This window comes from Pelophylax lessonae (genome assembly GCF_965119305.1).
Source record: "Pelophylax lessonae genome assembly, chromosome: 8".
In the NCBI taxonomy this organism is placed as follows: Eukaryota; Metazoa; Chordata; class Amphibia; order Anura; family Ranidae; genus Pelophylax; species Pelophylax lessonae.
In genome coordinates this window covers 2,905,030-2,917,177 of record NC_138775.1, presented here as the reverse complement: position 1 = coordinate 2,917,177, position 12,148 = coordinate 2,905,030, and the positions used below count along the sequence as shown (strand labels likewise).

At 43.9% G+C, this 12,148-nt stretch overlaps 1 protein-coding gene across 3 annotated transcripts in view; it reads left to right on the top strand.

Moving 5' to 3' along the window:
* Positions 1–11,588, top strand: part of LOC309561911 (contactin-4-like) — a 192,434-nt gene extending 180,846 nt beyond the window's left edge. For 2 of the 3 annotated variants that reach the window (XM_082265975.1, XM_082265974.1), the window contains exons 21-23: positions 1,794–1,906; positions 2,739–2,907; positions 10,164–11,586. In XM_082265975.1, coding sequence (XP_082122101.1) covers positions 1,794–1,906; positions 2,739–2,907; positions 10,164–10,264 — 383 coding nt within the window. In that variant the 3' untranslated portion in view covers positions 10,265–11,586. Of the gene's footprint in view, positions 1–1,793; positions 1,907–2,738; positions 2,919–10,163 lie in introns of all 3 variants that reach the window. The other variant, XM_082265976.1, reaches the window with a different exon arrangement.
* Positions 11,589–12,148: the final 560 nt, after the last annotated feature.

Here is a 12,148-nt window from a genome sequence, read left to right as displayed (position 1 = left end):
AAGTCACGCCCACATATGTAAACGGTGTTCACATCCCACATGTGAGGTATCGACGCGATCGTTACGGTGAGAGGAATAATTCTATCCCTAGACCTCCTCTGTAACTCTAAACAAGTGACCTGTTAAAAATGTTAAACCTATGGAGATTTTTAGGTACCGTAGTTTGTCGCCATTCCACGTGTGACATGTTTGTCGCCATTTAAAGTGTGACATGTTAGGTATCTATTTACTCGGTGTGACATCATCTTTCTCATTATACAAAGTGTAATGTAAACACCAAAAAACAACAATGTAACATGCTGCATCTCACCGGTTCATAGATGAGGCGGCCGCATTCATTTTAGTTTTTTAGAGTAAGAGCAATTACATTACCACACGCCGACCTCCAACCATACATATACTGCGGCAGGTCAGCCCTGTCTCGCGAAACAACGTACCTGTACATCGCTTTGTGGGGGACGCGCTCGCCCATTCACTACAAAGAAGAGAGGACAGGCGCCACTCAGTGAGACAATAAAGGTTTATTGCATAGTATTTATAACAAACTTACATTAAGGCAAGGTAAAAGCTTCTCCTAATGGCTCCTAAACCACTTCTATTGCGTGGTACTTCCATCCTCCGGCCGAGCCAGCATTCACTACAGGGGGAGCCAATCAGCGTGTCCGGAGGCTGTGATTGCCGCAGGGCACCTGAAATCGATCCCCAATGGAGACAGAACGTTGTAAACACGGCAGACCTCTGTTCTGTCAGCAATGAACACAGCGATCCTCCTATTTAGAAACATGGATCTCTGTGTTCATTCAGTAAATACAACCCCCAAACAGTTAGAAAACACCCCCTAGGGACACATTTTAACCCTTTGATCGCCCCCTGGTGTTAACCTCTTCCCTGCCAGTGTCATTAGTACAGTAACAGTGCATATTTTTAGCACTGATTACTGTAGAAATGTGACTGGTACCCCCAAAAGTGTCAAAAATGTCAGTTATTATTATTAGTAAGGATTTCTATAGTGCCAGCAGTTTACGCAGCGCTTTACAATATTAGAGGGAGACAGTACATATACAATACAATAAAATACAAGAGGGCCCTGCTCAGAAGAGCTTACAATCTAATGGGGTGGGGCAGGTGTTACAAGAGGTTGTAAGAGTAGGGAATGAGCAGTTAGGGGTCCGATCTGTCCGCCGCAATGTCGCAGTCCCGCTAAAAATCGCAGATCTCCGCCATTACTAGTGCAAAAATAAATAAATAAAAATAACATAAATCTTTCCCCTAGTTTTGTAGATAACATTTGCACAAAACAATCAAAATACATTTATTGGGATTTTTTTTCACCAAAAATATGTAGCAGAATACAAATTGGCCTAAAATGATGAAAAAAATAGATTTGTATTTTTTTTTTTTTATTGGGAATTTTATATAGTAGAAAGTAAAAAATATTGTTTTTTTTTTTTTTTTTTTTTCAGAATTGTCTCTTTTTTTTGTTTATAGCACAAAAAAAAAAAAAAATATTGTGGTGAAAAAAAAAGGACATACATTTTATTTGGGTACAGCGTCGCACGGCCACGCAATTGTCATTTAAAGTAACGCAGTACCGAATCTCAAAAAAAGACCTGGTCATTAAGGGGGAAAATCTTCCGGTCTAGAAGTGGTTAAATATCTGTTGGTCCTGCCAGAAATCCAGCGCTGATGTAACTTCCTGTGGGCTGAACCAAAAATCTCAAACAATGTTATCCGCTTTCCCTGATACCCGAATGTGCGGGAAATCGTGTCTGAGACTCTTCTCTCTGTTGCAGCTCCGAGTCAGCCGCCTGGAAACATCGTCTGGAACTCTTCCAACTCCAAGATTATCCTGAACTGGGATCAGGTGACCGCGCAGGAGGACGAGTCCGAGGTGAAAGGTTACCGGGTGAGTGTGGACCACAATCTCCTCCTGATCAGCCTTTGCCAGGACTCTGAGACATTATTAGGCCGCATTTTATTTTATTTTTTTCAACGAATCGGAGGTTGTCTGCGCACAGACACCGACTCCCTGTTGCATAAATGTGAATGAGATGGGTAAAAGATGGCTTCAGCTCCTGTAGGGAACTTTACTGACGCGTTTCGCCCTTTTCAGGGCTTGATCGTATTTTAATCGCCTCTATGATTAGGTCGAAACGCAGCTTAGGAGTTTTCTATGGTGGGTGGTGAACAGGAGCCGAAGCAATCTTTTATCCATCTCACTCACATTTATACAACGGGGAGTCGGTGTCTGTGTGCAGACGGCCGCCATTTTGTTGAAGTTTAGTAAATGAAAAAGAAAAAAGATCTGGCGCCGAGATCATAAAATGGTTAAATACAATTATTGGAGGGCTTTTTGATTTATTTAAAACTGCTGCTGATTGTCTGCAGGTGCGCCCAGAATCAGAATAAAGCGATAAATATAAATTGGCGCAGGTCTCCACTTAGGTCAATCCTTAGTTTGCATCTCTCTGAATTTCTCAGGCTTTGTACTTTATGTCCGGGCACCACTGCACACTCCTATTAGATGATTCTGTGCAGTGCAAACCCCCACTCATGCTCAGTTTGTGGGAAGGAGGCTGCTCTGGTCTCCTGAGGGGCGGGGGATAAACCAGGGAACACAGTCTGGATTTCTCATAGGTTCAGATCCTAGGCCAGTCATAAAATATTCACAATGACATTGGTAAAAGGGAAGACTGGACTTTTATTTCTCAGTGTGACCTCATTTATTATTGTTGTAGGTCTTCTATCGGTGGAACCGTCAGGCTGGAGCCACCATGATCGAGACCAATCAGACCTCAGTGGAACTGTCCCTTCCCTACGATGAGGATTATGTCATTGAGATCCGACCAATCAGTGATGGAGGAGAGGGCAGAAGCAGCGAACCAATCCGTATTCCTCGGATATCCAGTGAGTGGTCGGTGAGAAAAATAAATGAAAAAAAAACCTCTCTGGTGCATCTTAATTGTTGCCAATTTAGGCCACATTGGTGTGCTGGAATGTGTCTGTGACCCCTGGATTGTGAGTAGATCTGGATCACACATCGCCATAAAGATTGGTGCCGGCATAGTTAAGAATTTTTAGATTGGTCTCCAGTCTCTGGGTCTCCCCATACCTAAGGGTCTCCAGTCTCTGGGTCTCTCCATATTTCAGGGTCTCCAGTCTCTGCATATCTCCATATCTTAGGGTCTCCAGTCTCTGGGTCTCACTATATCTTAGGGTCTCCAGTCTCTGGGTCTCACTATATCTTAGGGTCTCCAGTCTCTGCGTATCTCCATATCTTAGGGTCTCCAGTCTCTGGGTCTCCCCATATTTCAGGGTTTTCAGTCTCCAGGACTCCCCATATTTCAGGGTCTCCAATCTTTGGGTATCTCCATATCTCAGGGTCTCCAGTTGCTGTGTCTCACCCTATCTCAGGGTTTTCTGTTTCTGAGCCCCCTCATATCTTAGGGTCTGCAGTCTCTAAGTCTCCCCATATTTTAGGGTCTGCAGCCTCTAAGTTTCCCCATATTTTGGGATATTTAGTCTCTAGGTCTCCCCATATATCAGGGTGTTCAGTCTCTGGGTCTTTCCATGTCTCAGTGTCTCCATTCTCTAGGTCTATCTTAGGGTCTCCAATCACTAAATCTCTCCATATCTCAAGGTCTCCAGTCTCTGTTTCTCCCCCTAACTCAGAGTCTCTTGCCTCTAGGGTCATATCTTAGGGTCTGCAGTCTTTAGGTCTCCCTATATCATTAGACCTGTAGTCTCTAGGTCTCCCTATATCTTAGGGTCTGCAGTTTTAAGGTCTCCCAATATCTCAGGGTATTCAGTCTCTCCATGTCTGAGTCTCCAGTCTCTGAGTCTCTCTATATCCCAGAGTCTCCAGTCTCACGGTCCCCCATATCTCAGGGTCTCCAGTCTCTGGGTCTCCCCATATCTCAGGGTCTCCAGTCTCTGGATCTCCCCATATCTCAGTGTTTTCGATCTCTAAGTATCTCCATATCTCAGTGTTTTCGATCTCTAGGTATCGCCATATCTCTGGGTCTCCAGTGTCTGGGTCTCCCCATACACTAGGTATCGCCATATCTCTGGGTCTCCAGTGTCTGGGTCTCCCCATATCTCAGGGTATGAATTCTCTGGGTCTCTCCATATATCAGGGTCTCAAGTCTCTGGGTCTCCCCATATCTCTAGGTCTCCATTCTCTGGGTTTTTCCATATCTCAGGGTCTCAAGTCTCTGGGTCCTCTCATATCTCATGGTATCCATTCTCTGGGTCTCTCCATATCTCAGGGTCTCCATTCTCTGGACCTTTCCATATATCAGGGTCTCCAGTCTTCAGGTGACAGGAAGTGAAATAAACTCCAAAAAGATAAATCCAAGAGGCGCTTAGACTTCACTTCTTTGTATTGGGGAGGTCACCCTACATGAAGCCAGGCTGTCCTTCGGTGGGTACCAAGAACGTGACTCCCAATGTAAGAACAAACCAGGAGCGCTAGACCAAATGTTGAAAGAGTCCAAGTCACTTTAGAGATTCATCTGATGATCACATAAAACAGCCAACACCGTTCAGGGACCAACACATTTCTTTGTCCGGGTTTGTAATCATTGTTATCAAGTGGACTAGTGGAACAAATGGTAGAGAAATCTGTATTGGGTCTCACTTGCTTTCCCTTGGAGTATCAGTTAAAAGGCGTGCCAAAAAATGATCAACATAAGCTTAAAGTAGGATTTCATCTTAAACTGAATTGGTCCTAAAAATGCCCCCTCTTCCCTCTGAACACCTATGCTGACTAATCTGTGCAATAAAGATGTATATACTTACCCAATGTCAGCCTGCTCTGGTCTGGTCACTTGACCCCCTGTGTCAGCCAGCGGCAGCTGCAGGGGAAAGGGGGCACTATGACAATGGCTAAATATTCCAAAAGCGGTGACGTCACCCATAGGCTCCCATCCTCCTATCCCTTGCAGCTGCCATTGGATGACATTGGGGGTTGGGGGGGAACTGGATAAGGTGACCAGACTAGGGTGGGCTAAAAACAGGTAAGTATATGTATAATCTTACACAGGTTATTCAGCATAGGTGTTAGGAGGGGAGAGGGGACATTAGTAAGACTAGTCAGCTTTAGGTTGATATTCTACGTTATTATACGGCAGAAAATATAACTCAGGAATTTTAAACACCCCAATTTCGAACTTAAAGGGAAAGAGGGTGGCACATAATAGAAAATGGATCCAACAATAGGAAAGTGCTTACAGAAGACTAATACCAAAAGCTCTTCCAACCACTCCTCAGTAAAAGGCACATGACAACCCACCTGGAGTTTGGCAAAACTGAAGGACTCTCAGACCATGAGAAACAAAATTCTCTGCTCTGATAAAAACAAAGATTGAACTCTTTGGCCTGAATGGCAAGCGTCATGTCTGGAGGAAACCAGGCACCGCCCATCACCTGACCAATATCATCCCTACTGTGAAGCATGGTGGTGGCAGCATCATGCTGTGGGGATGTTTTTCAGCGTCAGGAACTGGGAGACTAGTCAGGATGGACGGAAAGATGAATGCAGCAATGTACAGAGACATCCTTGATGAAAACCTGCGCCAGATCGCTCTGGACCTCAGACTGGGGCGAAGGTTCATCTTCCAACAGGACAACGACCCTAAGCACACAGCCAAGGTAACAAAGGAGTGACTACGGGACAACTCTGTGAATGTCCTTGAGTGGCCCAGCTAGAGCCCAGACTTGAATCCGATTGAACATCTCTGGAGAGATCTGAAAATGGCTGAGCACCGACCCTCCCCCATCCAACCTGATGGAGCTTGAGAGGTCCTGCAAAGAAGAATGGGAGAAACTGCCAAAAAATAGGAGTGCCAAGCTTGTAGCATCATACTCAGAAATACTGGAGGCTGGAATTGGTGCCAAAGGAGCTTCACCAAAGTATTGAGCAAAGGGTGTGAATACTTATGTACATGGGATTTTATTTCCTTTTTTATTTTTAATACATTTTTTTAAGGAGTTCAAACAAACTTCTCTCACGTTGTCATTATGGGGGATTGTTTGAAGAATTTTGAGGAAAATAATGAATTTATTCAATTTTGGAATAAGGCTGTAATATAACAAAGTGTGGAAGAAGTGAAGCGCTGTGAATACTTTCCGGATGCTCTGTATTCATGTACTGTATCTGCTGGCATATTGGAGGTTTGTCCGGGATGCAAAGTGTTAACGGACAAAGATGATCTTCAATGTGTCAAACTGTATTATGAAGATTTACTAAAGTGTGATACTCCCGCTGCACAGACCGCTGGGATTGTAAAACAATGATTCATTTTCTGGCTTATTACACCCAAATACGTTTTATACATTCCTTTTATTCTGTTTTTCGGCTGAGCATCATTGCTGCCGGGATACATTCTCTTTTAGCTTGATGTTTCTTTTATCCCTCTGACCCACACAGGATTATTTTCTGCAAGCATCGATGCAAGATTATAAATTGGGCCCTCCTGTCTACATGCAAAATTTGGGTGTGGTTTTCATTGCGCTGAATATTGGCTATAGCTTAAAGCGGGGGGCGGTGGCATTTTTTCTGCCAAGGGCCATTTGGATATTTATAACATTATTCAGGGGCCATACAAAATTATCAACTTAAAAATTAGCCTGTTATATTTGGTCAAACATTTAATTAACGCACCCCTAATGTAATGGCTGGAACTGCTTCTCTTTGGTGATGTTAGCTGGTATTGATGATTTTGCTACTCGCAACTGGTTGTTGGCTGGTGGTGGTGGGTACTGCTGGCTGGTACTTCTTGTTGGAAATGCTGGTGGGTACTGCTGGCTAGTACTGCTGGTGGGTACTACTGGCTGGTACTCTTGGTGGGTACAGCTTGCTGGTACTGCTGGTGGGTACAGCTGGCTGGTACTCTTGGTGGGTACTGCTTGCTGGTACTACTGGTGGGTACTGCTGGCTGGTACTGCTTGTGGGTACAGCTGGATGATACTGCTGGGGGAAATGTTGGCTGGTACTGCTGTGGGTACTGCTGGTGGATACAGCTGGCTTGTACTGCTGGTGTTTACTGCTGGTTGGTACTGCTGGTGGGTACAGCTGGCTGGTACTGTTAGGGGGGAAATGCTGACTGGTACTGCTGTGGGTACAGCTGCCTGGTACTGCTATGGGTACTGCTGGTGGGTACAGCTGGCTGGTACTGCTGGTGGTTACTGCTGGCTGGTACTGCTGGCTGGTATTGCTGCTGGGTACTGCTGGCTGGTACTGCTGGCTGGTACTGCTGCTCGGTACTGCTGGCTGGTACTGCTGGTGGGTACTGCTGGATGGTACTGCTGGCTGATACTTCTGGCTGGTACTGCTGGCGGTTACTGCTGTGGGTAGTACTCACTGCTGGCTGGTACTGCTGGCAGGAAATGCTGGTTCAAGACATAAATAAATAATGATGACATCACCGGAACGAGAGTGTGAGGATCGGTTCCGCCCTGAAGGAAGCATGCTGCAGAGCGGCTGCTTCCTCTCTGTCAGTCCTGACAGTCTGAGTCATAGGTGCAGCGATATCAAATGCATTTCGCCTGTGAGGAGACTCGGTCTCCTCGCAGGTGGAGTGCATTTGATATCACTCCGCCTATGATGCAGTCTGTCAGGATGGAGCCAAAACTAAACAGGAAGCACTGGCTCCATTCTGACAGCTCAGCTGACAGCCAGGATATTGCGCGGGCGGTCCGTACGTTCCCCACCCATGGCTTAAAGGGATGAAGAGAGGAATGAAGAGTGCAGGGGTTCAGTAGTACATGATGCAGCATTCAGGGGTCAGTAGTAGATGACACAGAGTTCAGGGGGTTGGGACTAAGTGATGCAGAGTTCAGGGATCATTAGTAAGTGAATGTCACGTCAGAGATGTATAGTAACGAAGTAGAACTACTTAAGTACTGTACTTAAGTACCGAAATGCGGTATCTGTACTTTCCTAGAGTAGAATTTTTTTCTCCTACTTCTACTTTTACTTCACTACATTTTTTCGATGATTTCGATACTTCTACTCAAGTATTTTTTTTTTTGTGCTGCATAGTTACTCGTTACTTTTAAAAAAATTACCACTGCCAGAACAGTAGATGGCAGGTTGCATAAAGCTCAAAAAAATGTGTATAATGTCATTTATAAATCAGCGCATACGAAAATAAAGGCTGTGTATAATAAAAGCTGCTATACCAAATCTTTCCAATAAAAAGAAAATATGAAACAAACAAATAAATGGTGCTACAGCGCTTAAAGTGCATCAAGAAACTACTAACAAACACAGGTTAATCATTTGAATAAATCATTTGAAATAATAAAAACAATATGATGTTCAAACTTTTGACTTATTTCTTTAATAACTACATAACACAGTACTTGTACTTCTACTTTCAGTACTTGAGTAGAATTTTTTTTTCAAAACTACTGGTACTTTTTACTTTTAGTACTTAAGTAGCAAATTTTTTGAAAAAACTACTTGCAATACTTAAGTAAAAAAAATGTTGAATACTTTAGTACTTCTACTTAAGTAACTTTTTCTGCGAGCACTTCCACTTCTACTCAAGTAATTTTTTGATCAAGCACTTGTACTTTTACTCAAGTAGAAATTTCGAGTACTTTATACAAGTCTGTGTCACGTACCTTGTTTGGAGGGAGAGTTGACATTAGGGCTTCCCTTGCCGCTCTGGTAAGAGCAATCCTGAATATGGGGACAGAGGTACAAGGCTCAAAGAAGCACAGGTGTTGTAAGGTTGATAGCAGGTGATCAGAGACGTAGTGAAGGTGAGCCAGGGTCATGCACAGTGAGTTCAGGAAGCAGGCTGAGGTCAATAAGATCCAAAAAAGTTTGGTACGCCTTTCTTCTTGTTTTCATTGTCTTTCAGGCTGAGGTCAGTACCAGGGAAGCAGGCAGAGCAAGGTTCAGTAGCAGGCTGAGGTCAGTACCAGGGAAGCAGACAGAGAGTAGTCATAGGCAAGACGAGGCCAGTATCCAGAATCCACAGAGCAAGATCAGGAACAAGCCAGGTCAGCAACAAAAAAACATTCAGCAAAAGCTGGAACACGGGTAATGGGAAAGCTGAAGAACATCCAGCAATTAGCACACACCAGGATCTCCTTTTTTGTCGGCACCAATGCGCTTAGACGTGCACGCTGGCACACTCAAATGCACTTAGGTGTCAGCGCACGCTGGATACTAGCCCGAGCTTGTCTATGTGCTGGCAGAAGCATTAGCTGCATGGGAATGAGCATTGTCTGTGCAAAAATGAGCATTAGCTGCACGGAAATAAGCATTAACTGCACAAGAATGAGCATTAACAGCACGGGAATGATAATTACCTGTATTAGTTTCCTGACAGTGAACCTCTATCCCACAGTACAGCCACATGGCCCTCCCCTGCACAGCTTACCCTGGACTTATGATTATTCCTTCCTCCGCACAGGTTATCTTCCTCCTCACCACAGGTCTGGTAGGTTGGGCTAGCAGGGGAAGGAGGACTGAAATTGGCCACTGCTAAGGCCTATCACCGTTCTCCTTCCTCTTGAAACAGGGACCTGCCCCCTAGCAGACCTGCATCTGATCTCCAGCACTGGATGGATCTTTGCCACGGCTGTGAGTGACGATCGCAGCTGCAGCAAAGACAGAGACTCCAATGGCATTTTCCTCTGTTGTGCAATGTGTGAGGTCACATTGGACTCCCACCTTGGGGTCCATTTGCATAGCGGGCATTGCACCCATGGAGGATATGCCACTAGTCCTGCACCCATGAGCTGTTGGGTCACACACCAGAAGTAGTAGAGACTGCTATGATATATGTCTCATCTAGTACTGACCCGGGTTCTAATGCCAGGTAGACCATAGGTGAGCAGACTTCATAGATCCAAGATCCGCCAGTCTTCAGATCAGTATTCTTCTGCTGATACATCTCTGTGATTGTTGCCTTCAATTTGTTGTGACAGGCATATGCACGGTAATTTACCTTCCCAGGGGTAAACGAGGACAATTATAGATCAATCACAGAAAGATTGTCTAGGATATAAGAAACACTTTTCAAAGCAATCATTTGCTTGAGATTTGGATAATGAGCGATGTTCAGGTTGTTTACATTCCTAGCGGATGGCGTATCCTCAGTGGCACGGTAAAAACAGCTTTTCTCCATTTTTCTGTCTTTCAGATGCCTACGCACAAGGATCAGGTGCTTCCACGTCAAATGCCTGCACTTTATCTGCCATCAGCACCTTAATGATCTCCCTCACTGCGCGCTCCAGTTTATGACCTCGAGCCTGCCACATCCCCCAGAGACTCCCTATTTACTATCGGACGGTGGACCGCGATTATCCTCCAAACAGCGATGGCTCCGTAGGAATATCCGGAGATAGCCCTCAGCTTATTGAGCTTCCTCCTCTCCTTTCCTGGGGGAGGATTCTTATGCACTGACGACATCTGGAATATGATGTTACCAAAGCAGTTTACATGCCGTATATGCATATTTTTTATTATTAATATCTAGTGTTTTATAGAGTTTTTTAAGGTTAACATGATGTAGATATCTACGTTTTTTGCTGTAAAATGCTGCAGGTGTCATTCAAATCTTTTCTGTCCTTCCTCTCCTTATGTAACGATTAATTACCCAGGACTATAAAATTTTATAGATTGTAATCTATTTCTATGTCACATATCCTGAACCCAACTATTGGCGTCACAAGACCATTCGTCAACGCCATTCTCTGGACCTTTGAAGAAGTCGGCATAGGCTGGAATGGGGTACGGGGACAAGACTTTTTGGAAATGGACTTTTGGAGGGTCTCGATAACTCAAAAGAAAACAGAAAAACACGGTTTGGTGGGAAAGGTCTTAAATTTGTCATCTTAGGCTGGTTGTTTTACTCATGGGTTTTATGACATCTAACTGGTATGAAGCCCCTACGCTTTGGTGATTCCATAATCTTGGCTTACACCATTCATTTCCTATTCGTGTTCCAGAAAGATTGTCTTTGGACTGTCATGTGATAAAATCAAAGTGGTGTTCCAGGAGAAAGTGGATCCAAGGTATATATATGATATAGGTGATGTGTTCCAGGAGATACTGGATCCAAGATTATACTTGATATCATTGAGGTGGCACTGCAAGGGTTCTCAGACTTGATATTATGCAATTCATGAGGAATAGACCTTGTACAGGCTGAAAATGGAAAAGCTCTTGGGTGCGTAAAGGGTGAAGAGAAGTTTTGGATTTTTCTTTGGGCAGTGAGTAGAAGTAGTTCATCTTTTATGGTTCATTCAGCGGCAGGTCCCCTCTTTGAGATCTTCTGAATGAATTTTTAGAAATAGGGACATAGAAAGCCTTAATATATTTTTGAACTTTATCTAAAGGTGATATTTTATGGACAAATCTTCTTCCTTTATGGACAGAGATGAAAGGAGCTTGATAGTTCCTGAACTCATATGGAAAACCTCTAATGGATATCTTGTTGAAGACCTGACCTTTTGTAGACTATAAAGGTCGAGTAGAAGAAATGGGTGTTTTTTGAAAAGTGAATTAAAAATGTCCTTAATTTCTATAGGCAGCAAGTGGTTTTCCAGTCTTGTGTGAAGAGTGACTAGTAGAGAGTATCACCTCAAGACAACAAAAAATAACTTCTTATGGACACTGGTTTAGGTTGTCCTAGGACAATGCCCTATAGGGAGCGAGTTGAAGACATGACTTTTTGTAGATAACGAAGGTCTTGATGACTTTTTGTAGATTACGAAGGTCTTGTTGACAGTTTGAAGAGGAAATAAAGGTAGTTCTTTTTGAACAGAGGGTATCCTTAATTTCTAAAGGGAGCAAGTGGTGTTCCAGTCATGTGTGAAGAGTGACCAGTAGACAATGTCTTCTATGGACATTGCTTATGGTTTAAGTTATCCAAGGACAATACCCTAAGGTTTGTTATGGACATTGCCTGTGGTTGAAGTTGTCCAACGACAATACCCTAAGGTTTGTTAGGGACATTGCCTGTGGTTGAAGTAGTCCAAGTACAATACCCTAAGGTTTGTTATGGACATTGCCTGTGGTTGAAGTTGTCCAAGTATAATACACCAAGGTTTGTTATGGACATTGCCTGTGGTTGAAGTTGTCCAACGACAATACCCTATGGTTTGTTATGGACATTGCCTGTGG